Source organism: Photinus pyralis, unplaced genomic scaffold (assembly GCF_008802855.1).
Source record: "Photinus pyralis isolate 1611_PpyrPB1 unplaced genomic scaffold, Ppyr1.3 Ppyr1.4_LG1, whole genome shotgun sequence".
NCBI lineage: Eukaryota > Metazoa > Arthropoda > Insecta > Coleoptera > Lampyridae > Photinus > Photinus pyralis.
The window spans coordinates 59694480-59720203 of NW_022170249.1; the positions used below are offsets into that span (position 1 = coordinate 59694480).

General features: G+C 35.4%; 4 protein-coding genes and 1 long non-coding RNA gene across 8 annotated transcripts; 4 read left to right on the forward strand and 1 right to left on the reverse strand.

Annotated features, from left to right (window-relative positions):
• Positions 1-9650: 9650 nt before the first annotated feature.
• On the forward strand, positions 9651-11583 carry LOC116164293. Its single transcript, XM_031478446.1, has 2 exons — positions 9651-10092; positions 10153-11583. The coding sequence occupies exons 1-2, from the start codon at positions 9775-9777 to the stop codon at positions 11581-11583; spliced, it is 1749 nt and encodes a 582-aa protein (XP_031334306.1). The 5' UTR covers positions 9651-9774.
• A 30-nt stretch (positions 11584-11613) lies between these two features.
• On the reverse strand, positions 11614-13506 carry LOC116159175. 2 transcript variants are annotated; one of them, XM_031472115.1, is made up of 3 exons: positions 13256-13506; positions 12916-13037; positions 11614-12855 (listed from the first exon to the last, which is right to left on the reverse strand). In XM_031472115.1, the coding sequence occupies exons 1-3, from the start codon at positions 13467-13469 to the stop codon at positions 11776-11778; spliced, it is 1416 nt and encodes a 471-aa protein (XP_031327975.1). In that variant the 5' UTR covers positions 13470-13506; the 3' UTR covers positions 11614-11775. The 2 variants fall into 2 exon arrangements, with proteins under 2 accessions (XP_031327975.1, XP_031327974.1); XM_031472114.1 differs by having other exon boundaries at positions 11614-13037.
• Positions 13507-13703: 197 nt separating this feature from the next.
• Positions 13704-14535, forward strand: LOC116159176. 2 transcript variants are annotated; one of them, XM_031472117.1, is made up of 2 exons: positions 13704-13866; positions 13923-14535. In XM_031472117.1, exons 1-2 carry the CDS (start codon positions 13722-13724, stop codon positions 14504-14506), a joined length of 729 nt encoding a protein of 242 aa, XP_031327977.1. In that variant the 5' UTR covers positions 13704-13721; the 3' UTR covers positions 14507-14535. The 2 variants fall into 2 exon arrangements, 1 of the variants encoding a protein (XP_031327977.1); XR_004142903.1 differs by having other exon boundaries at positions 13750-13883; positions 13923-14037.
• Positions 14536-19799: 5264 nt separating this feature from the next.
• On the forward strand, positions 19800-20764 carry LOC116159177. The gene is made up of 5 exons (XR_004142904.1): positions 19800-19921; positions 19977-20024; positions 20079-20331; positions 20378-20507; positions 20557-20764. It is a non-coding gene; the product is annotated as an uncharacterized LOC116159177 (long non-coding RNA).
• A 1969-nt stretch (positions 20765-22733) lies between these two features.
• On the forward strand, positions 22734-24388 carry LOC116162804. Of its 2 annotated transcripts, none has more exons than XR_004143633.1 (5): positions 22734-22925; positions 22977-23080; positions 23135-23345; positions 23390-23624; positions 23683-24388. XR_004143633.1 is itself a non-coding variant. In XM_031476553.1 (5 exons), the coding sequence occupies exons 1-5, from the start codon at positions 22766-22768 to the stop codon at positions 23763-23765; spliced, it is 777 nt and encodes a 258-aa protein (XP_031332413.1). In that variant the 5' UTR covers positions 22734-22765; the 3' UTR covers positions 23766-24388. The 2 variants fall into 2 exon arrangements, 1 of the variants encoding a protein (XP_031332413.1); XM_031476553.1 differs by having other exon boundaries at positions 23406-23624.
• The last annotated feature ends 1336 nt before the right edge of the window (positions 24389-25724 follow it).

The following is a 25724-nucleotide window of genomic DNA, read 5'->3' on the forward strand; positions in this document are numbered from 1 at the left end:
GGAGTGGTTGGCTAGATGTAGGAAGTGCATTGAGAACAACGGTGGCCACGTTGAACTCTTGTAAACGTTATTGCTTTTGACTGTCGTTTTCCCTCCTTCCCTCCCATGTCGCTTCCTCGCGCTAACTCGCTCTGCATCGCTCCGCGCGAATCGTCGGTCGGTTGGGTTGCCTACATACAGGCGTGAAATTCCAGAAGATAAATTTGGTTCTGGCGCCCTTATTTTAGATTTCCGACCCCAAGTGTCCTATATGAAAAGACTTCCCCTAGGCACCCCCTATACGCTCCCAAACGGTGGCAGGTACTATAGGAATCACCCTGTATGTATACGTAAGCTAGCTATTCTTTTGCTTTCCATAACTTCAATTTTTGTCGGTTTTGCTGAAGACAACACGCTTGGAGGTCTCACTAAACAACAATTTTGCTCGTGAAGGTCTTTTCCAATATCTTTGAATCCTCTATCGGCCATTACAGAACATCCACTAGGAACAAGTGACAAATATCCACATGTTTTGACCAACAAAGAATCACTTATCCTGCCTCCATAACCATCAGAAACAAAATTAATAAAACCGTCTGGCGTTGAAGAAATCAAATATTTCAATGAATTACATTTCTTATATTCGGACCAAGTAAGAGCTTGTTTAACAGAGTCCTTTGGCTTCTCAATTTCTATTTCAAAACAGTCTATTATGGACTGCACACTACTGTAATGAGCTCTAAATGCAATCGGCAGAAAGTATTTAATTTTTTCAGCTGAAGGCCAAAAAATTAAGGTTCTCAAATAATTTTCCATTGGAAATAAGCACTTTGTAAATATTCTGGATGCATTCGATGCAGACATTCCGACCATGTGACCTAATCTCGTCTTGCTGCTTTGAACCATAGTTTTTTGCGACGATATTCTTGTGGCACAGTAACGAAAATCTTGTTTGGATTATTTTTCGACGTAGTCGTACAACCAGGAACAAAACACCACTTATTCGGAGCGCTCATTGTTTGTTTGCGCTTTAATCACTTATTTAACAATATTAATACTACGAAAATGAACACTAAGTCTTATCACGGATACTCGCCAACGTTCCCAAATCACAAAATACAGTCAAACACGATAAACCCAAATTAACAGCCAAATGAACGCATTATTACGCGCACACAAAGCATAAGTTACATGCAGCCATAACAAATCGTAAAAGGAGTGACGTCACGTCGCACTGTGTAACCTTGCGAGGCGTTTTGGCGGGAACTTTGCTAGTTTGAATTTTAGTGCCAAATTTCTCAAGTAATGCTTAAGATTTTGTTTTTTTTTTGTATAACACGTGACTTCTATCTACGTGTCCTTTGCTTCTGTATAATAAAAAAAAAACATGCAAATACCCTATTTTGCCAAAGTTAGTACTGTAATAAAAGTGGCTTTGTATGAACTTGTATCACTAGAAAGCATAATTTAATTAAATGTCTACGTCTTTGTCAAATACGTATTGTAGTTTTATTTAATAGCTACTTTCTGTGGTAAATAATCAAAATGTGCTTCATTAAAAAATCTCTCTACTTGATCCTGGCCAAAAATCTCCGACTTCTTTGGCTTGTATCCAACGTTTTGCGCCTTAATGAAGGCGATCATCAGATTATAAAATTTAGTGATGTCTACGCTCTTATTTAAATTTAAAGTTGAGCGTAACATTGAATACGTAGCCCAAAGAGTTGACGGTTTTTTAACCTTTATTAATTAGTTAAAGTTTAAAGTATGCCAATAACGAACTTTCAGAACCTATTGGGGTACATTTCTCTAAACACCATGCCTTGCACAAATTGTAAGTTTGTTCGTATCGTTTTTTGCTTTTATCTGGCAGTATACTTTTTGAAACTATCTCTGCAACTTCTCGTAACTCAGGGGGGGTACATATAATCTCCTCTGAATCAGACATTTTCAATTTTAAATTCAAATTGTCGTAAAAGTACGGCCGCGTAAAATGAAACAATTGACGGATGTTTGACAATAATTGTACGAAACTGATGTGACATTTTTCCACTAATGAGAATAAAATGCAAAATTTAAACAATTTATTTAACCTTTTTGTAATTTCTTACGATTGTGAATAAAATAGTATACGAACCTCGCGCGAAAGATTATTTCTCTCAGAATAAAACTGCCCTCGGCGCAGTTAACATTCTTCGAGAAATAAGCTACTTCCGCGCTCAGTGCGTAATATACTATTATTAATGCTCTTAACAAGAAATACGAATTCCAGTATGACCTGTAAAATCTATTATAATTACGGACAAGAGCAACAATTCGGAACAACGAATTGCGGTCATCTGTGCCTAAAATTTCTGTATAAATACCTAACACGCATTTTGTTTCGGTGTAGTCACAATGTTGACAACCTTCAGCATAGAGGGCGTTGGAAATACAGCTAGTCTACAGTGACTCTATATTGACAGTGTGGCCATAAGGTGATCTCACTTTCTATTGGTTGGTCTGAAATCGGCCATGTTTGGACCAGATCTTTTGTTTACATCGTGCTTTTACATGTAGTCTGTCACAGCCGATTATTATCTGATGTGTATAACTTGAAGTTTCCCTCTAAATTAACAAATATTAAGTAAAAAAAAACGTGTTGAAACGTTCGATTAGGATTAGAGACTGCATACTCTGCTATAACGTAAGTTTTTATGTTTTAAATGTGAACATTGCCTTTTTGAAACAATTAATAAATCGAATCTAAATATCTTAACTTACAAAGTTTCTTAAGACTTTAAATTTGATTCGCCTCGTTTTCCTCTGTAATTGTTGTGTGGCCGTGGAGTACCTACTCATTTGCTGTACTTCATAGATGCAATTTGAACCTGAAATATGGGAGCGGACAAGAGTTGACGGAACCCGAAAACTCAGAGCTAATGCTACTTTAACTTCGGGATGAAATCAGAGTACTTCAATGAAAATCATCAATGAAATTTGTGGCATGGTCAAATGCAACAATAACCAAAGCACTGAAAATGAAGTTTACTTGTGGAACACCCGGGTATGAAAAACTTTTAAGGCAACGTTTACCATTCCCATCGCTACGGGCTCTACGTAGAAGATTGGAAAAAACAGTTCAGTCCAGGCATATTATACGAAGTATTTCAATTCTTGAAGCTGAAAGTGGAAAACTTCAAAAATGATCATGAAAGGGATTGTGTCATTGTTATTGATGAAATGGCTATAACTCCTTCAAAATCATATGATCCTGCAATGAAGGTATTGTGGCGTCCCAGCAGATGTCGCCACACGCAGAGCGCGGCAAATACAGGGCGCACGCCCTCGCGGCGAGGGAGCAACCCCCACGCATCCGACGGGGTATAAAAGGCCCGTCGGACGCCCTAGAAAACATTCGCCTTCTGCTCCCTAGCGAAGAAGAATCACCTACTGCTCTCTAGCGTAGACCCCTCAGCTTCTTAGCGAGCAACACCGCTCAGCTCTTTAGCGAGCAAAACCGCTGCTCTCTAGCGCGAACAAACATAAACACATTCCTCTCCACCAGCACACGGATGCCGAAGACACCACGCTCGGAGAGAAGCATCGGAGGAACGTCCTCGCTCAGTTCTGGAAACGACCACGGCTACCCCGGATGGTGTCACCATTGCCACTATCTCCGACCAAACTTCGAGGCCAGCACCCGCGCTGGCGCTTAGAGGAAATCGCCACGCCAGAGAAGCCATACCTCTACGTGTGCCCCTGCGCCGTGACACTCGCGGACCCACGCCGATTAATTAATTGAGGTAAATAGGACGCGGAGAGGTCCGCGAGAGATCTTAAATTTTCTAAAATTTCGTTCCGCACGCGTCGTAAGCATTTACTAGTCGCGAAAAGGCGTATTTTCGTTAAAACGAGAATTTTCCGCCATTTAAAATTTTTAAACGTCAACGAGTCCATTTAGAAAAAAACGAAGGGGTGTCCTCGGTCGTGCCGCTATTTTTGCGAAAATTCGCGCAAATACGAGCAACGGACGCCAGAAATCGACGAAATTGTCTTTACGAAGCGTAAATATAAGCTTTACGGTAAGTAAAAGTCATCCCCGACGTTGTTTCGCGCCGCCGGAAAAATCGTCGAGATTCTATATTGCGCGCCGGAGATACTATTTCGCAGGTGCATCGTCGAGATTCTATTTCGCTCTCTTAAAACGTACGGTCTAGTTTTAAACGTGCCTAAACTACGTTCTAGAGGGAGTTCATTGATGCCAAATCTTAATTACAAATGGGTTGAAAATATCTAAAAGAACACGAAAACCGACCTGTAATTCTATACAAAGGTCACAAATTGTGGAGGGCTCTCGTATACTTCCACGTCTTGAGACAACTTTCTACAGTGAATTTTTTTTAAATGCGAACATAGGAGTTTGCATGCAATGTAATTTCCCTATGTTCGATTTTTAAAAAAACACATCAATCTATTGAGTAGTTCAAATGTGTAGTAGATACAATTGACAGCTGTCACATTTTTAAAAATACCGCCGTCCAATTTAATTACGAAATCGGTTAGGTTATTGCTTAGAATGTCAAGGAGGACACTTCGAACATTTATTGTAATTGTTTTCGTTATTTATTTTCTATTTTCTTCATTTATGTATTGAATAGATCAAATTAGTAGAATACCAGGTGCACATGACCTACAAATAATTGAAGGTTGGTTCACAATGATTTGTGGTGTCAGTGCGTGGCCTGTGAGGTCAAGTTATCGTAAGTTTAAGAAAAATGTATCTTGAAGTTGCTATGGCCTCACATGGCTTCTTTAAAAAAATCTTCCCGAGTGCTCTTCATCATAAAGACTATAGAGTTGCTGTTCATAGTCACACAAGTTGCGCGATTTGGGAATGTGAACCGCGCACATCTCATAGATTGATGTGTTTTTTTTTTAAATCGAACATAGGGAAATTACATTGCATGCAAACTCATATGTTCGCATTTTAAAAAAACTCACTGTATGTACCTGGTGGTAGTTTGTAGCGCTGCAGTAGTTCCACAGAGTTGTCTAAAAAGTAAAACGACTCTGTGAATAGTTCTAATTGGGTATAGTTTTTATAACTTCGCTTTCTTTTAATGGCTACACCAGATATATAGTGCGTTCGGTTTTGTGATTTAGGATCCTTCTGAGCAGATTACGATTGTACAAATCACGTGATCAGATGTCTAAGAGGTTGGTGGAATTACCGAACGGTACTTGGAGGTAAACGATCACACGTTGCATAACCTCAATTTTATTATAAAGAAATACCTAACCCAACGGTGGTGGTACGTTAACATGGAATTGGCAGAAGGTTTGGTAATGGCAATCTCGTTGGCAAAGGATTTATTTTTTGATGACAGTTATGAAGAGTCTGCAAATAAGGTTCTACCAAAAGTAGAAGGTTTTGCCGAAGACATTGTACCCCGATTTTCCGGCAGACAATTTCAGCAGCATTTTCGGATTACAGTAACCACATTTGAGGACTTAATAATCAAAATTAGCGCCATTCACGTATCAGAAATACGCGTAGGACATCCAGAAATGGCTATCGACAAACAACTATTGATAACAATTTGGTCTCTTTCTAATTTAGAGTCGGTAAGTACGATACATAAAAATATGAGTTTTTGTTCATGGTTATTGTAATGCTAATCTATAAGCATTGTGTCACAATTCGAGTGTATGTACATTATAATTATTTTCAGATCTGTTGCCGACAGGTTTGGAATAAGTAAAAGCACATGTTGGGATGTGCTCTATAGGACCTGCAAAATGTTATTGCAGGCTAATGAACGGTACAAAATAATCACATGGCCAAATGCGGCTCGAAGTCTTATAATATCTGAACATTTTCGTCAATTAAATGGATTTCCAGGTAGGTATTGACTGCAAAAGCAATTTCATATAATAGTTCAATATCTTGCAAGCATTATCGGTGCCATAGATGGTACGCATATCAGAATACTAAAACCAAAAGACAATCCTAATTCCTATTGCAATAGAAAACATTATCACTCCGTTCTTTTGCAAGGAGTATGTGATCATCAGAAGCTTTTTACAGACGTGTATGCAGGCGAACCGGGTTCTATCCATGATTTGAGGCTTTTCAGAAAATCCGATTTATGTCAAAGAATTACCACGGGAGAGGTGACATTTCCAAATGACACTCATTTGGTTGGAGACTTGGCATATTCATTATCACGATATCTCATAGTGGGCTTTAAAAATATAGGTGTACTAGCTGTACCCTGCCACGCTTCGCTGTGGGCACATTGTGGTTGCATAAATGAGAAATAAGGAACAAAACAAAGCATATCTGTTTTATATAAGTTTAATTTTGCAATACTTGTGGATATACAATATTTTTTGTTTTTCCATTGTCTGCGTAGATATAGAGGCTATCTGGTTTGCCAACACGGGAACACGCAACATACAGTTGTCCATGTGAGAAGCAATCGGCATCTAAATCTAAACCACACAATTCCAAAGATTGCCCTTGAGCTTTATTTATTGTGATTGCAAACGCCAATCGTATTGGAAATTGCAGTCTTTTAAATTGAAATGGTGTATCGGTCGGGATCATTGGAATTCGAGGAATGAGGACATCTTCACCTTTAAAAGGCCCCGTTAAAATCGTTGCTTCCACTACGTTGTTCATTAATTTCTTAACTGCGAGTCGCGTACCGTTTCATAGTTTTGGCTGATTAATATTCCGCAACATGATGATGGGCACACCTATTTTCAATTTTAATATGTGTGGTGGCATCCCTGGCAGATCAAGTGAGTTCAAAAATTCCGTTGGATAATTAACTGCTTCATCTGCCTCCACAACAGCGTCTATCGACTTATATGTAATTTCCTCACTTTCAATGCTGAATTGAATATTGCGTGTGCACAGCATATGTATGCGTATCTAATAGATACTGTGAAATGTGCGGCCACACCATAGAACGCAGCCAAATTGCTCGTAAAAAACTTGCCGATGCGCTGAAGAAAAACATCGAAGCAAAGAAGGATGCAGCAATCGCCAAGAGAAAACAAAGAGTGCTGGAAACGACTGGTAATATTGCGAAGAAGCAGGCACCAGTTCGTAACGCAGAACTTCCGTTTCAACATACCTTGAACGATGACTTCGACATGTTATTGGCAGACACAAGTGCAGAAGTCGAACTCAGTCTGTTGCAATCATTAGAAGTGTCAGGTGAGACTCAAACCAGTGAGAAATCATTGTTTGAAAAAAGTCCACTGACAGAAACCAGTGAGGAATCATTGTTTGAAAAAAGCCCACTGACAGAAGACACAAATGCAGAAGTCGAACGCAGGCAGTTGCAACCACCAGTTTAAGTTTAAACATATGTAGGTATTATGTTTATGAATTTTTTTTTATAATGTTTTTAAATGTTTTGTTGCAATTTTATGCCATAATAATAATGTTTATTTTCGTTTTTGTTTAACTTTAAACATATGTAGGTATTATGTTTATGAATTTTTTTTATAATGTTTTTAAATGTTTTGTTGCAATTTTATGCCATAATAATAATGTTTATTTTCGTTTTTGTTTAACTTTAAACATATGTAGGTATTATGTTTATGAATTTTTTTTTAATAATGTTTTTAAATGTTTTGTTGCAATTTTGTGCCATAATAATAATGTTTATTTTCCTTTTTTTATAATAAGACAACTACATAAAGCGAACGCAGACAGTTGCAATCACCAGTTTATGTTTAAATACATGTATTATGTTTATGATATTTTTTTATAATGTTTATAATATTTTGTTGCAATTTTGTGCCATAATAATAATGTTTATTTTCGTTTTTGTTTAAGTTTAAACATATGTAGGTATTATGTTTATGAATTTTTTTTTGTATAATGTATTTAAATATTTTGTTGCAATTTTGTGCCATAATAATAATGTTTATTTTCGTTTTTGTGTAATAAGACAACTACAGAAAGCAAACGCAGACAGTTGCAATCAGTTTATGTTTAAATACATGTATTATGTTTATGATGTTTTTTTATAATGTTTATAATGTTTTGTTGCAATTTTGTGCCATAATAATAATGTTTGTAACTTTATTCCAGAGACGGCGCGGTCATAGACTAAAATTATTTAGTCTATGGCGCGGTTACTGGTACACCGCTGCCCAAATTTCGCAGTCGCTGGCTGGTATGGCGAGTGTGTCCCTCGCTTCCGACAGATGGCGCGGTTACTGGTACATATCTGACCGTAAGAAAAGATGTTTTCTCGCGGGCGAGGTCATTTTACTGACGCGAAAAATAGATAAAAACCATCCCTGAAGCGGATTGGATATCGTGTATATATTTCAGTTCAATCGGTGCAAAACTTTTCGAGTTTTTAAGGCGTACACAAACCAACATAACATTTTTATATATATAGAAGATTAACAGCTCGACAAAAAAATTTTAATTATAAATTGTCTCAATGTAGAGTAGTAATAGAAAATGCGTTCGGTTATCTAAAAGGACGGTTTCGTCGCTTAAAATCTCTGGAAACAGTGCGACTAGACCTTATTCCACTGTTAATCGTATCTGGATGTATTTTGCATAATATATGTATCGTAAAAGGTGATTTTCCAGAAGACATTGTCGAACCTAATGAGGTAGAAGTAGGAAACGTGGTTCCTGCACATGCTGAGGAACGTATTATCGATGTACCTGCGGTTGATAAACGTAACTATATCATGAATACATTGCCACTTAATGTACGTTTTCAAAACTGATGAATTTTTTATTTTGAAAGTACATTAGTAATACATGTAGATAACAAAGTAAATACACAAATATTACATTATTTCACTGATTTTTATTTTTAAATGTAGTAACGAACTCTTCAAATAAGGAAAGAAAACGATCTTGCCTTGCCAACTTATCTTTGTGTCTTTTGTCTACTTCATTTAAGGTTGCTTTACGTTTTCTTGAAAAAGATGTTTCGCCCTTGTCTCGAGTAGGAGTGCTACTTCTACTTGTGGGAGTACTACTTCCAGAATGGCATGGCGATGAACCCTTTTCTGCACTGACAATAAGGCCAGCATGGCTACTGCATGTAGCAATGGCTTCAATTTCCGGCTTATTGAATAATAATTGGTTCATTGCATCATAGTATTCCCACTTTCGTCTATTTTTCCCAGAAGTGCCATTATGATCCTTAATATCTTTGTAAGTCTTCTTCAACGACTTCCATTTAGTGTCACACTGTTGCCATGTAACAGTAGTATTGAATTTGCTATTTATAAGAGAGGCAATTTTTTGCCAAACATGTTTTTTTACAGAGTGCTCCATTTCAGTCTGATTTTCGTCAACTAAAGTAATGAATGACATGGTCATTTGAGAATTCCATACTTTCGGTTCGATTGTTGCCTTCTCGGGAAAAGGTAAACCTTGAGACTCCACAGTACTGGTAGTTATACATTGCAGAGCTTCTCCTTCTACAATTATTTCAATTAGTGGTATCAAACTATAAAGATAACTTCAAAATTACCTTGCAAATTATGATTTTCAAGCATATGCGCAAACATTTCTTCAACATTTTCAGTGATTGAATTACATAAATCGCACTTAAAAGCGAAAGTACTAAATTCTTCCGACATTTTTTAGGTTATAAGTAAAGAAAAAGCGCTAATACATCGCGTGCATGTGACGTCACGATACAACAGCTGATCGCTTGTAGGACAAACACTTCACTGCTCGCTATACGTTTTATGCAAATTGTGGCCCTAATTTTTAAATTTTTGAAATAGAATTGATTTGTTAAGTGTTGTAATATGTGCGATAAAAGTGACTATTTTAATACTTTACCAACAGACGTTAAAAATCGTTACTTGGACAAAATTAAATTAGTTAATAATGTAGATCCTTATTTAGTTAGTATTGGTACATGTTCAACAAACATTAACGATTTTCCTAGAGTTACGTATTTCGATATCGTAAATTATTTAGTTTTTAATAAAAGTGCGTACACACAAGATGAGTTTAAGGCATATAAAAGCCTGGAGGCGTACAATTTATTCCATTCTAAGTGGATTAAAACATTGTGTGTAAAGAAAATCACAAACTCAGATAATGTTTTATTACTTTCTGAGGTATGTTGCCTAACATTGTATAGTAATATATGTATATCTATAGTTTTTTCTTTCTTGCAGGTCATACATTCACAAAGGTTAAATTTACCTCCAGTTAGCCTTTGGTGTGTTGTAAAAAACAATGGTGAAGTACTTACAGCACATTGTACTTGTACTGCAGGTTTGGGGGAGTGCTGCAGTCATGTAGGTGCCGCATTATTCGCAGTTGAAGCTGCTGTTCGGGATACAGAGCCAATCTCGGTCACTGGTGAAAAGGCCTACTGGATGGTTCCAAACACAAACTTAGGTGTGCCTAGTAGTGTAGAAGAAGTGGATTATTCTGTGCATAAACATGAAAACAGTAGCACTTCAAGTAATAGTGATGTAGATGAAATAGGTGATTTAGAAAAGGCAACCTTTTTGGAAAAGCTCAGTGCGCTGAAAAATACCCCTGTGATATTAAAAGTTACATCCCCATATTGTTTTACGTTACAACAGGAAAACCAAGAAGCGACATATCAACGTGGAATTTTAAACAATTTGTATGATCAAAAACATGAAACCAAGACCTTGAACGAGCTAATCGAAGTTGGGAAAACAATTGATTTTCATCTAACTTCTGATGAATGTGCAATCATTCAAGAAAAAACAATGGGGCAAGCAGGTAACAAAAATTGGTTTTGTTTTCGTGAAGGGCGCATAACTGCATCTTTGTTTAAAGCCTGTTGCAGAACTAAATTAACAAAACCCGCAATAAGCACAATTAAGGCAATCTGCTACAAGAAACCTTTTTTTTCAAAGCAGACCACTTATGGATGCTTGCATGAAAAAGATGCTATAGAGGCATATAAAGCTTTCATGCTTCCAAAACATGAGAATTTTGTAATAAAAACGTCGGGGCTGATAATTAACTCAATGTTTCCATGTTTTGGTGCAAGCCCTGATGGTCTGGTGAATTGCGATTGTTGTGGATCTGGTTGTCTGGAAATTAAATGTCCATACTGCGTGCGTGACAGCAATGTTGAGGAATTGGTTCACTTCAAGAACATGTGTTTAAAAGCAAACGTACTGGAGGACAATATATGGAGCATCGACCTTGATCAGAATCACTCTTATTTTCACCAAGTACAAATGCAAATGGCAGTTGCCGAAAGGTCATACTGTGATTTGGTTGTATGGTCGAAGAAGAATTTTTATCTGGAAAGAGTGTATAGTGACAAAACATTTTGGGAATGTGAGAGTGAAAAAGCATTAGCATTTTTTAATAATGTAATAATGCCTGAATTACTTGGAAAGTATTTTACAAGACTACTTCCTTTAAAACAAATATCTACAAACGTGCAAGATAATGTACCCACATCTAAGCATAAAGTAGGGCAACACGATATGATTTGTTGTGCTAACAAATACTGTAGTGTACAGTGGTACAGTTTAAAAGATTTAAAGAAAAAAAGTGTACCGAAGGGTGTGTGGTATTGTAAAAAATGTGCAACACTTAAATTTCGCAAATGATATATTTTGGATTCATTCAGACATTTTTTTTACAGTTAATCTTATTCTTTCTGGAATGTGATACATTATATTATGTACTTGATTGTTGTAGTGTATCTATCTTATTTGTATATATTGTAAATTTTTTCTTAAATTTATGAACTTTATTAATAACCAATACCTTGTACAAGTTGAAAGTACAAAAAATAGCTATTACTGTGGAACAATGCTTGGACAAAAATTAATAAGTGCACAAGATACTGTAAGAATTTTATCTATTGTTTGAATTTTTTTATATTTTGAACGAACCATAAACATTGGTAAAGTATTGGAAGTAATTTTATATTTTCTTCGTAAAAGCCCAATAACCCTTTCTACATGTATTCTTACATTTGCAAGTTTACGAGTATCCTCCACTTCTTTGGGATGCAACTGCTTTTTTCCTTTTAGAAATGCTGGCATTTGCACCTCTGCCATGCATAAATTGACACTATCTTTAATTAAAAAGCCTCTATCGGCTAATATGAGGTCCCCCGGAAGCAAATTTTTTAAAAACCCTGAATTTTCAGTAATAAATTTATCACTACTTCGCCCAGTAAATGCCTTTGAAATGAACATAACACTGCCCTGTGGCGAAATTCCAATAAAATATTTGATAGTGTGATGGTGTTTATAATGCGAAAAATGTTGAGAAGATGCTTCTTTATTTTTTGGTTTTTCTGTGAAGATCTCAAAACAATCTATTATTACAGTGACCCTATTCCCAAAATTTTCTTTAAAACATTTGGGCATTGTAGCACACAAACATTCTCGTTCTGGCCATTGTACAAAAGACCTTAATTTCTTGTAAAGGACATGCAATACATTTTTAAATATTCTTCCACAAGTGGAACGAGATATGTTAAAACGGTAACCTAAATCAGTAAATAATAAGTTTAAACGTAATTTCATTAGTGTTAATATTACTTGTTCAAATTTAGATAAAGTTGTGTTAGGCGTTATCATTATGTAAGGCTCTACAAGTTGAAAAACAATTTCTAAAACCTCAAAAGAGAGTCCCGTATAAAATTTACATTTTGCATCATCCTTCATATCACTCATACTAAATTTATGAACTGACAATTCCTTTCGAAGTCTGTATATCTCTTCATTTGCTTTTAATAATCCATACTCCAAATCCTTTTCTGTTACGTTTGTACATTCAGTTGTTTCCAGTGTGGATGTTAGATTATCAAAAACTTCTGCCGAATGAGTGGCAATTTCCATGTTAAGTAGGGGTTCCTGAATGGATTCCTTTAAAATAAATAGATTAGAGAGGTAACAGCCAAAACATACCTGCAAAGTGCCAATTACTTGTTTTATGCGTTTCTTGGATCTATTATATCTTTCCATACTCGCTTTTCGTTTGTCGTAACCCATATTCTGTGATGGTATCCAATCTGGATGGTTCTCATCACTTAATTTTGCAGGTTTTCCTACAAATTAACGGTCTTATTACTTTTTTTGTAACGTGATATTTCCAGCAGACCAACTAGAAAAGGAAACAACAATCTGTTTTCGACACATTTCACACATTGTAAGTCATATGCTTTTAACAAAGTATTCTTATTTTTTACTGGCGTGTTGTTGTTCCTTTTCCAAATAGTTCTACCTCTCACAGTTAACAAATTTAGCTAATGTCTAAATAACATACCTTCCAAAAAATGTCTTGAGCAAATCATTTGGTACTTTAATTTACTGTCCGTGAGATCTGTTCTTCTCGTTGCTAATATCCAAGCTTCTCGTCTACGTTCTTTTCTAGGATCGACCTTTTTGTTGTTGTCATATATGGAAGGAAAACGAAAAAACGACACTTTGTCTCTATTACTTCTACTGCCACATTGAGCAACAGCGCAAAAGTTGGGCATATTGTCCTAAGCCTTCAAAGTACTTTTTATGTCTATATAATTACTACACTACACTTGCTACACTATATTAAATTACTTTAAACGTTTTATGTTGCCGTACGCAAGTTTATTCTTCAGTTTATTTTCCAATTTTTTCCTTAATAGTATATTAACCTGTATGAAATGAGGGTATGTTTGTCCTACGAGCGATTTGACAGCTGTTTTTTGATCACGTGATGCACGCGATGTATTGTTTCATAATTTAATTGAAGAATGGCAGGAGAAATAAACGATGAATTATTACTACAGTGTGTGGCGAACTATCGGCCGTTATATGACAAGAGCTACGAAGGGTACAAATCAGTTCTTCAAAAAGAGAACTGTTGGAGATCAGTGGCCGATTCACTGAACAGAGATGGTAAATTGCAGAATTAGGTATTGAGGTTTTTTCACTAATTAACAAAATTATTTTAGTTGCAACAGTTAAAGCTCGCTTTAAAGCCCTTCGAGAAAAATACCGTAGGGAAATAAGTACAGAAGAAAAGTTGAACCGTAGCGGCGCACCTGCCAATACAAGACCTACTTGGCCACTTATGAGCTTTTTTAAGTTTTTATATAAAAGTGATGGACAAAGTAGGCAAACAACTACAAATCTGCCCTCAAGTTCAGGTGAAAGTAGTAGTATCAACTCTGAAGTGGAAACTGAAATAATTACATTCATTGACCATGACTACGAAGGTTGTTTTTCACCTGTCAGTAACAACACATGGCAAAGCGAAATGGAGAATACTCCACAACGAAAAGGGAAGCAAAGTACAAAAAGAAAGTGTGACCGGTCTGATGTCGTTGAAATTGATTCTGTGCTTAAGGATGTGTCCAGTGCATTACTTTCGTTAAATAATACAGACAACAATGGTACAAAATATGAGAAATTTGGCCAATATGTAGCTGCCGAGCTAAAAGACATGACTACAAGTCACGCAGATGAAGTAATGGATGCATTAACACTTCAATTAGTTTCATTCAAAAAACGCATTAGAGATCAATCCTTCAGTTAGTTAAGTAGTTTGCGATGTATTTATAACAATGTCATTAACGATTTAGTTCAAGTTTATTATGCATACAGGGTGGATGTTTAGTTTTAATATTGGAAATGATTTGTTAGCGAATTTACTAATTCAAGGTTTTCGACGATACTATTACATTGTATGGTTCAAGATTTTCATTATTTTATTTCATTAAGCAATACAATCTTCAAAATGATATTAGAACATTACAGTATTAAACGTTTCAATTAGTTTTATTTATTACATTCCACTGCCATGGTGCTAAAGATGCTCCTGAACCATTGAAGTATTCTTTTAAATATGTTCTCATAGCTAAGGCAGTTTCACCAGAATTTCTAGCACCTAACCGCAGTCGAAGGTTTGTCAGAGCCCCATCAACTGGAGCCTCAGTCCTCCATCTCCCAGAAATTAACTTTCCATCTACTTCTCTATCGATGTCTTCATTTTGAAAATAACATTCATTATTTTCCATTCTTATATAATTGTGTAAACATACACAGGCTTTCACAATATTATCAACTGTTTCAGGAAAAGCATTTATGGTACGGTGGAATATTCTGAACCTTGCCACTAAAATTCCGAAAACATTTTCAATTATTCTTCTGGCTCTAGAGAGACGATAATTGAATATTTTTTCGTCTTCAGGCATTGTACCATTTCGGCCTTTGCTGTATGGACGCATCAAATTGCTTCTAAGTGGGAACGCTTCATCTCCAACAAAGAAGTGTGGAATTTGTAGACCATTGCTTGAAACGGGTAACAACTTTGGAGATGGTAAATTAAGACTATTTGTAGAAAGTTTTTGTCCAAATTGTGATTGATTTAAAACACCTCCATCACTTTGTGAACCGTATGCTCCTATGTCCACATAAGTAAACATGTAGTCTGCATTGCACACGCCCAATAAAACAATGCTAAAATTTTTTTTATAATTAAAAAATGTAGAGCCTGACTTATAAGGTGCTTGAATTGTCACATGTTTGCCATCTATAGCCCCTACGCAGTTTGGTAATGACCACTTAGTACAAAATTCTTTTTCAAATTTTTTTAACATCTCTTCATTTGGGGTTTTTAACACTATTGGAAACAAAACATTCCACAACACCAAGCACGTTTCTCTAATAATATTACAAATTGTTGGTACAGCAACCCGAAAGGAATATGACAAGCTTGGATAAGAATCTCCAGTTGCCAAAAATCGTAATGTAATTGCAAGCCTATTAATAAAAACGATTCATTAATATTTTTAATTAAAACACATAGATATATAATTACCTGCACCCTGGAGATATCGATTCTCTTAGAGATTTTTTTGCAATATCTGGGCCCACAAGTGACAATAATTTATCAAAAGAGCTTGAAGACATCCTAGTGAAATTAAAAACATATCGTCGCCCAAACTGCAAAACCTCGTATCTGCATTTTTTCATGAAATTGAGATATTTTGTATACCGATGGATTACTTTGTTATGCATATGTGTGCAAAACCTTAGAAACGAACAGAAATTAACAATTTAAGAATATCCATGTGTAGTACCTCGTATATAAACTGTCAGGTAGGAGCGCATGCGTAACCTCGTATACGTTGAGGTTTACCATGTGAAGATATGCTGTGCCTTGCGCTGTCACATCATTTTGCAAAATTATAAGGAATTATTAACAAGTAAGTAGTACACATTTACTTATTAAGTAGTAGTAGGACTGTTTTATTCGATGAAATGTTGCTTTCCGCTGTGAAACTGGGTTTAAAGCAATAAAATGCTTACAAAGATAATGTATTCATATACGTGTTTTTGCACGCACAATTATTTTTGCTTTTATACGGTATACGCGGTTTTGTACCTACCCCAAATGAAACCTAACTGCACTGATTTATTTTATTCTATTTCAGTATGAGTATTTCTCGAGGTAAAGCCCTCGTTCAAATGATTTTGAACCAGGATGTGAGCAAAAATAGAGATCTTACAAATCCCGATAATTTAAGCATCAATCAATGTTCTAATGGCGAAAACAAAGAAAACCCCAGTATAGTATTTTTTGAAAGTGAAGAGTGTATCCCCAAAATAAATTGGAATTTAGCACAGCTAACACCTGCGCAAAACATTGTCATTGAGGAATGTAGCGTTGCCGCCTCAGCTTGGTCAGAAACAATAATAAATTCCAACACAAGCCCTCAAGATTTCTCCAATAGGGAGCCAAATGATATTTTTAATGGTAGCACTGAAAACTTGTCGACTGGTAGCGATGAAGGCAGTAATTTTGAACCTGGAAGCGATAATTTGGGATGTAGCGAGAGTGAAAGTAGCGACAACAATGACACTGGGGACGATTTAGCAGAAGATCAGCATGGAACGATCAACACTGACGACAGAGGTGGTAACGAAAATGCTTCCAGTAATACAGAAAAATCTGAAGACCAAGGCACCAGAGATATAGTACCACTAAAAAAACGCAAAATGTCTAGAGAGCAGAGGTTCCAAAATAAGCGGCTGAGAATGCTAGGACAGTGTTATAATGGCTTGCAAAAAGATCCCTCCGAAGGAAATTATAAGCTTACCAATATCGCCGCTCGTAAAATGGGCCCAACCTGCTCATCGAGGGTTTGTAAAAATTCAAAAGTATTTTTCTGTCCATCTTTTCATGAAAACGATAGAAAACTTTTGTTTGACAGTTTCTGGAAGACTTTAACATGGGATATGAAGCGCACGTACTTAAGCTCTTTAGTGGATTACGTTCCCAGCAAACGTATGAAAGAAAATTCAAGAAGGAAGGGTACATTAATATATTACTTAAAGAAAGGTACTCAGAAGCTTAGAGTTTGTAAAAAGATGTTCCTTTCTACATTAAACGTTAACGAATGGATTGTCAGAGAGTACAGTAAGAAATTACATGGCATTACAGAGGCAGAGGAGAATGTTCTCCATCCTAGACGGAATCGCCACTCTAATGATCAAAGAAGAATCACAATGCAGACATTCCTAGAAGAGCTCCCTAAAATGCCCTCTCACTATTGTCGTTCTTCTACGTCTAAACTGTATCTTGAACCTACGTTTCAGAGTAAAGCTGAACTATACCGAGAGTATCAACGCTACTGCGCTACAAAAAATGAAAATTCATGTTCGCAACAATTGTTTAATGAGGAAATTAAAAAACAAAAAATAGGAATCTTTAGACCTCGAAAAGATCAGTGCGATGTATGTATTTCACACAAGCTTGGTAATATTGATGAAGATACATACCAAAAACATCAAGCAAGTAAAATTGCAGCTCGTAATTCCAAAGAAAACGATAAAGGACGATGTCAGACAGAGCCAAAGAAAATATTAGTGATAACCGCTGATGTTCAAGCGGTCAAATTGGCTCCAATGTTGAAGGCGAGTGCAATTTATTATAAGACTAAACTTTGTGTTCATAATTACACAATATATAATTTATTTAATTCCGAAGTAACTTGTCATTTATGGGATGAAACCCAAGGTGGCTTAGAAGCTAATATGTTTGCAACAATGTTATCCGATTATCTCCAAAATCATTTGCTAAATGAACCCGACACCAAGGAATTTATCATCTACTCTGATGGGTGCGGGTACCAGAACAAAAACGCTACTGTTGCTAATGCCTTACTAAAATTTGCAATAGATAATCATGTAACAGTGTACCAGAAATATTTTGAGAAAGGACATTCTCAGATGGAAGTGGACTCCGTCCACAGTACTATTGAAAGAAGGCTAAAAAACCGTGATATATATTTGCCAACTGACTATATTGCAGTTTGCAAAGAAGCGAGAAATAGAAATCCGTACAATGTTAAATACATGAAATACACAGATTTTCGGGATTACTCCAAGGTTAAATATTATAGCAGTATTCGGCCAGGTAGGAAACCTGGAGATCCGCAGGTGAACCAAGTTCACTGTTTTATGTATTCACCTGAGGGGATTATAAACTATAAATTACAATATAAGGATGAATGGCAAGTCCTCCCAACAAGATCACATCTTGACCAATATGAAGTCACGCAATTGTATGACACTAAGCAAAACATAAAACAAGATAAATTTAATCATTTGCAGCACTTAAAACAAGTATTGGATCAACAATTTTGGGAATACTATGACAATTTACCGCACGCGTAATAGTCATCAAAAACACGTAAGCGATGAATTTCGATGCAATTAGTGTTCAAATACTCGTATGTGAGTTATTATAATCAAATATCGAATTTTGTTAAATATTTCATTTTGTCAGTTTTCAGAATGTATTTTTATTTAAATAAAATTTAAAATTTACAAAAACATTGTTAAATCAACTCTATTATGCAGTTTTATGTCTCCCCTGTAAAATTTGCTAAATTGCACATACGAGGTTTTGCAGTTTAGGCGACGATATACGGATCATGGATTCGAATTTCATTTATTAAATTGTCATAAAACCCCTGACTTTTTCTTTGCAGTAGCATTGGATGAATTCCAAACCTTTTTCGCTTTCGCGTTTTCTTCGTGCTTTTTAGTTTTAATTTAATAGATAATAAGGTAGCAATACTTCCCAACAAAAGGGCTTTTACTTCTACATCAGACATTATAGATAAAATTTATGCTTTATCAATAAAAAAAAATTGCTCTGAGGTTAGAAATTTAAAATGTTTACTATTGCGCATGATCGTGTGCCAGCACGAGACAAACAACCTTGCAGCTTGCAAGCGTCCATAAACAAGCAGCACGCCGTGCTGAGTCGCGATGATGTTGTGAATGGTATACCTACACTCCATATGTCTAACACGCGTGCCAAAGTTGCACTTCGCCTACAAAGTGATTATAAATGCAGCTTAACTCGTTTCGACTGTTGAAATTTTACTAAACACGTCGAAATTACGACGGTAGCCTTCTATCGATATTGGGTGCGTTCGAGGAGAAAGGTTTAGGCGCTTAGAACCGCTAATCACCGTTCGAGTAGGTGTATAGTGAAATGATAGATTGATGACGTCATTTGTCGCGCTATTATACGTCATAACTCGTGCTACACACGCTTTTTCCGAAGAGCAGAAGCACCGGACGCTTTTAGCGCCAATTGCATGCTTTAAGCTTTGTTCGAACGGAACGTGTTTGCTTTCATAACCTCAAATTTCTGTTTTTTTTTGCAATTTTAAAAGTTTTTTTCTTGCGGAAGTGTTAAAAAATGTGCAGTCAAAAATCGGTTGACATTAATCTTTTAGGATGCCGAAACAGGTATTATATACCCTATAAAAGTTTCCCAAAGCGATGCGGACAGAATTAATGCAGGTATGTACAAATTAAGACCTGTTAACTAGAATCTAAAATTGTTTTTCTGTTTTAGATATAACTTTTGCCCACCAAATTTTGCAGCGAGAAATTCAAGGGACAAGTTCCAATGATGCTGGATGCTCGAGTAATTGTTACATTTTCTTTATTTACATGAATAACTATTAGTGTATTTATTATAGATGAAGAGGAACCAGTAAAGCAGGTATCGGAGGACATTCCTGTCAACAGTAAGCATAAACACTTATAGGTCAAAGTAGGTATACTTATTTATTTATTTGCAGCATATAAGTGGTCCCATGAGGCAGTCCTTCTTTTATTAGAATTATATAGAGAAAAAGAAAATTTAATTACGTCTGGTAAAATAAGTCAAAAAAAGCATGGGATAGAATTTCAGAAATATTAAATAATAAAGGACATGATGTTACTGGGCCACAGTGTATGACCAAGTTTAATGGACTGAAAAGAACGTTTAAGTCAATTAAAGATCACAACAACAAGTCGGGAAACAGTCCTAGGACTTGGCCTTACCTACAGGTTTAACATTAAATTTATTAGACTAACAATTAATTCTAATTTATAGGTAATGGATGATCTATTAGGAAATAGGCCATTTATGGCTCCACTTTCCACAGTTTGTTCATCAGGTACAGAAAGCGAAGGAAGCAGACCTTCTTCTGCATGTTCTGAGCCATTGTCCGCCACTCCTTCACGTAAGTGATATAATATTATAAGATACACATGTAAATTTATTAACATTAGGAAAACGCAAAATGGAACAAGATGTATCTCTAATCAGCAAAGCAATTACAAAATCGCGAGAAATTGCAGAGTTGAATCGTCAGCGACGATACGAAGAAAATATGACCCAACGACAAAATTTGTTGGAAAAATTGGACAAATTAATAGATAAAATGTAGACATTTCTGTATTCGTTCTTTATTAATATCTGATTAAATACATTAGAAAAGTAAACAAAATTGTAAATAATTCAAATTATACTAATCTCATAGGTAGACGTTCAGAAATCAAATCTCTTTTTGCTAGTCCTGCTTGAATTCGATTGGGGGGAGCTATACAAAGGGGCGCATCTTGTATTTCTTCCATGAAAGTGTATTCTAACTCATCATTTTTTAACAAGCAAATATGCAGTACACAACAAGCTAATACAAATGTGGGCACATTATGAGTATTGTTCATAGGTAGCACTGTCAACAAACTTCGGAACCTGTTTTTTAAGAGACCAAAGGCTCTTTCAATACTCATTCGTGCAGATGAGTGACAAAAGTTGAAGTTCTTCTGACGTTCAGTCAAATATCCATTGTCACGGTATGGAGTTAAAAGGTTATCATGTAACTTATATGCTAAATCTCCTATCAAATGACTGTCATTAGGAAATTTAATAGGGTTACCTAAAAAATCATTTAATTCTGATAGTCTAAACACACGCTGATCATGTACAGATCCTACATGGCCTACAAAGCAGTGTGTAAAACGACTTTTATGATCGCATACTGCCTAAAATATTAAAAATAAATAAAAAGTAACAGAAATATTTATATACTTGTAGTTGGATGGAATGATGTCCTTTGCGGTTTACATAAGCTTCAGGATTTCTATTTGGAGCCGGAATGTTTATATGAGTTCCATCAATTGCTCCTATTGTTTTCGGAAACCCACTGATGCTTGCTTCGAAGCCTGTCCATATAGCTTATTGCACATCATTAGCATGTGGCCATTTAATAAAAATTGGTGAAAGATTACAGAGTATTTTGGTGACCCTTTTTGTTGAATACAAAGCCGTTGAACGGCTGACATCAAACTTTTCACAAATAGATCTACATAAACAATAAAAAAGATATAAAAGAAGTTAATTATATTAAAAACAACCTGTATGAATCTGGAGTAGCCATTCGCCAAATTGCAATGAGAAATTGTTTCTCAGGTGCAATCATGAGTAACCCTTTGTAGGTCCTCTTTAACCTTGGAGCCATATGTGACAATATGAATTCAAATGTGTCACGACGCATTCTAGTATTAAAAAAATTGGCAGATAAACAGATCAATTCATTACTATCTTACCGGAAATGCGATTTAAATTGTTGATCATTAAAATTAGGTACAACGCTTTCTACATAATTTTTTAATCGTGGTACAACCACCTTTTTATGAGAAACTAATTGATTTAACACCTCCAGATCCTCATTTTCACTTTCTGTTGACAAAAACGTTTCCAAAAATTCAGTAACAATCAAATTTACTGCGGTAAACAGGTAACCGTCAGCCCGAGAAGTAGCCATAATTAAATTACTGTCGCCTATTCTTTAAAAACAAAACAATTGTTTTTTTAGGTTATGTTATGTAGGTTACGTTAACGCTTTTTTTCGCGTTCGAGTTTAACAGCCGTCTTTGTAGCTTTTAGTCTCCTTGAACGTTGAAATCGTTTACCACGAGCATAAGCGCTATTTAGCGAATTAGTATTTTACTCGAACGCACCCATGTTGTGTACTATTCATTGACGTCACCGAAACGTCATTACTTTTCGACTATTGGAATTAATTTCAACACCGGACCAGTGGTTGAAATTCTCGACGTTGAAATTGCGTGTTTACTTCCAGTGTGATAGGAAGGTTATACTAACCTATATTTTGTATTTTGGCGGGCTTGCTGTTATATATATTTTATTGATTATTAAAGATTAATTCACGACGAGAGCCATTACAATACATTTATTAAAAAACCTCGTATTACATCGTCTGCCTGCGGTCTGCACATACTCTCTGTTTCATAGTTATGCGAGGTTGCCAATAACTTAATTTATATGACACCTCCCTTTTTTAACAACTTAAACACAGTTTCTTAAACTAAAATACATAATTCTTAAACTATTCAGGTTAACCTATCGATTACAAATCTAACCTAGCGGGCGGTTTGGATGCTCTTCCAAATCTAGTCTGTGTCAAATCAAGAAATGCCCATGGATCTGCCAAATACTATGGAAAGTAAAAATTGGAAAGAAAAATATGAAGAATTAAAAAAAGAAAACAAAGCATTAACGGAAGAAGTCCAAAAGTTAAAGGAGCTAAATATTAACTTACAAGAGGAGGTGATAGCAAAATTTAAAAGTATAGGTAAGAATGTGAAACATCTTCACCAAGATAAAGTAATCTGTCATTATATAGACTTCATGCAAAATCCGATTCCACCAATGGTAACTATGGACAGCCAAGAAACTTCCAAACCGATCCCCGATGATGTTCCAGTGGGCGGACTATATGATGGCCAAGTAAAAGTGTTTCTCATATACTTATGACAATTTTATAAAAACTAATTGTTAAAGATTCACATTGGACGAGGAGAATGGTTACCTGTAGCCATTTTTAATATGTGTATGGCAAAAAAAAAAGATTCTATCTTTATCAAAGAGATTGCGTGTTCCTTATTTTCGCCAGACGTATTATCTAAATCATCAGTGACTGGTCAACCTGGTAATAAGACCTCAAATCCTGCCAAGCCTGCATTAGACCCCACCAAACTTCTTGCAATTGAAGGTAATTGGTTAATATGTAGATTAATCATTTGAATACATGTTTAGGAATGTCACTCCGTAGATATACTCCAATTCAGAATGTTTCAAAGAGGCGATACCCCTGATCTAAAAATTATCAGAAACTGTGTCCATAAACACGTTCGTGATAAAATTCAGGACCTCATTAGACCACCAAGGGCGTCAAAATCCAAAAAATTAAATAGTCAGAGCAACCCTCAGCATAGATTGTCACCTGAGGAACCTCAAGTAGTAGAAGAGCATGTGCAGGATGCAAATATGGGTATGTTAAATATGATTTTTTTATCTTTAGTACTAATACACCTTTTTATCATTTCTAGAAATTGTTGTGCCTAATACCTTTATCACTGAAAATGCTGTAGTCCTAGTAGATGAGTTAGGAGTTGAAATTGGCCATATATAGTAACGATCAAATTTATTGAATTTCTACTACATTTGGGAATTCACAAATAACTTTTGTTTTACCAGTATCAATAAAAATACATTTAGATTCGTAGTCAGACATAGATATTAGTAGTAATTCATAGGTACTCTCTTTAACATAAAACATATGATTTAGTGTAACTTGCCCACAAATGTATGGTTGTGTGTGTAATTTTTTAACTAGCATAAATGCTTTTTCCTTGTAAAGGATAAATTCTAAAATCTCAACAAAATCTTGGCATTTTGTTTTTATAACAGCGTTACATTTTTTCGATACATTCATGTAATCATTGCTATGAAGCATAGTGTTATTATACACACATCTCTTGTAAATAAAACCATTTTCAGGTACATCAGTTTTCAGGCTATGAAGATCTTCGAAATTGTTAGTTCTTAAAAATTTTAATTTCGTTATCATTTCACTGGCATTTATAAGAGACGCTTTTCCTAACAAAATGCTTTCACCTGCAACAGTCTTTCTTTTGTAATGCCTTTTGTGGCCCACAATTAGATTATTACAGAATATAACAGAATTTTCATTAATAACGTTATTACTTTGAATACGAGGCACAAATGTATTAAAATTATATAATTTCTTAGCAATTTGCTTTCCAATTCCTTTAGGTCCTTTGATTTGCTTTTTAATATGAAAAATTCCTGACTCAAAAGGGAAAGTGCTGTTACACCAAAGTGGGCCTGTTTTTTTTACACAAACAGGTAAGTGCAACATTGTATGCATGTTAAAAGTCATTGCTTCGGGACCGTAATATTCGTTCGCTTGTTTTACAAATAAGAATAGGAGCTCTTGTGCTATATCTATTTCTGAAGGCAGTATCTTGGTTTTTAATAGAATGAAAACTGCCTGTACTAATAAGGAGAAGTGTTCAAGGTATTTCTGTTTTAAAATGTTGTTTAAACATGGCAGTGAATAATAAAGAAGCCAGTTCTTCCATTCGGAAGCTTTCCACTTACAGCGTTCTTGTTGATTAGCGGCAGCGTTTCCAAGCAAAAGACATGAACAAAGTATTGGCACTCATTTATTACACATTAAAATGTATGGACAACTGACGAGACGTCATGACATCATTTTTACAGACAAGTACAACAACTAACTTCACACTGAACATAATGGCTGTGTCTATATTACATGTACATATAATGCATTGTGATCATATTTACAACACTCTCCCTTGATCTCAATGCTCATCAATAATTAACAACTGAAGCACGAATCAACTTAGTCCTATAGCTTTGGAACAGAAAATGTGTTTTTCTTTAGGAACAGATTTAGTTAAAAAATCTGCTACCATTTGCTTAGTTGAAATGTATGAAACATTAACTAATTTTTTATCGATAAGATCTTTAATAAAATGATATCTTATATGAATGTGTTTACTTCTTTTATTCGTAACTGAATTTGTAGCTAAAGCTATAGCACTCTGGTTGTCACAATAAATTTCTACGTAATTATTAGTAGGCAATATAAAGTTAAGAATATTACAGCCTTTGCTTAATTCTTCACTTAAATTGTACATAAAAGAAATTTCCCTAGCACCTTCACTTAATGAAATATACTCTGCTTCCGTTGAAGATAGAGAAACAACTTTTTGTTTTCTACTCTCCCAAGCAATTGCTGCTCCACTTAATAGAAGAGTGAAACCTGAATTAGATTTTCGATCTGTAGGGTCATTACCCCAATCTGAATCGACAAAAGCATGAAGTGCTCTGTGCGTCTTTTTATATAATAAACCTACATCTGCAGTTCCTTTAAGATACCGCAGAACTCGTTTTGCTGCTAACCAGTGTGAATTATCATTTGATGTATTAAATTGGCTAAGATACGATGCTGCATATGCAATATCAGGTCTACAGGTAGTACTTAAATACATTAGGCAACCTATTAATTCTTGATAAAATTTTATATTATTATCATCCTTAG

Bases quoted from the DNA above. Each gene is read 5' to 3' on its own strand.
- LOC116164293 (XM_031478446.1), top strand. From the start codon at position 9,775: ATGTGCGATAAAAGTGACTATTTTAATACTTTACCAACAGACGTTAAA. The intron at 10,093-10,152 runs GTATGTTGCCTA...TCTTTCTTGCAG, and splicing joins ATGTTTTATTACTTTCTGAG to GTCATACATTCACAAAGGTT.
- LOC116159175 (XM_031472114.1), bottom strand. From the start codon at position 13,469: ATGCCCAACTTTTGCGCTGTTGCTCAATGTGGCAGTAGAAGTAATAGA. The intron at 13,038-13,255 runs GTATGTTATTTA...GTTAATTTGTAG, and splicing joins CTCAAGACATTTTTTGGAAG to GAAAACCTGCAAAATTAAGT.
- LOC116159176 (XM_031472117.1), top strand. From the start codon at position 13,722: ATGGCAGGAGAAATAAACGATGAATTATTACTACAGTGTGTGGCGAAC. The intron at 13,867-13,922 runs GTAAATTGCAGA...AAATTATTTTAG, and splicing joins CGATTCACTGAACAGAGATG to TTGCAACAGTTAAAGCTCGC.
- LOC116162804 (XM_031476553.1), top strand. From the start codon at position 22,766: ATGCCCATGGATCTGCCAAATACTATGGAAAGTAAAAATTGGAAAGAA. The intron at 23,081-23,134 runs GTAAAAGTGTTT...TAATTGTTAAAG, and splicing joins GCGGACTATATGATGGCCAA to ATTCACATTGGACGAGGAGA. The intron at 23,346-23,405 runs GTAATTGGTTAA...GTCACTCCGTAG, and splicing joins CAAACTTCTTGCAATTGAAG to ATATACTCCAATTCAGAATG.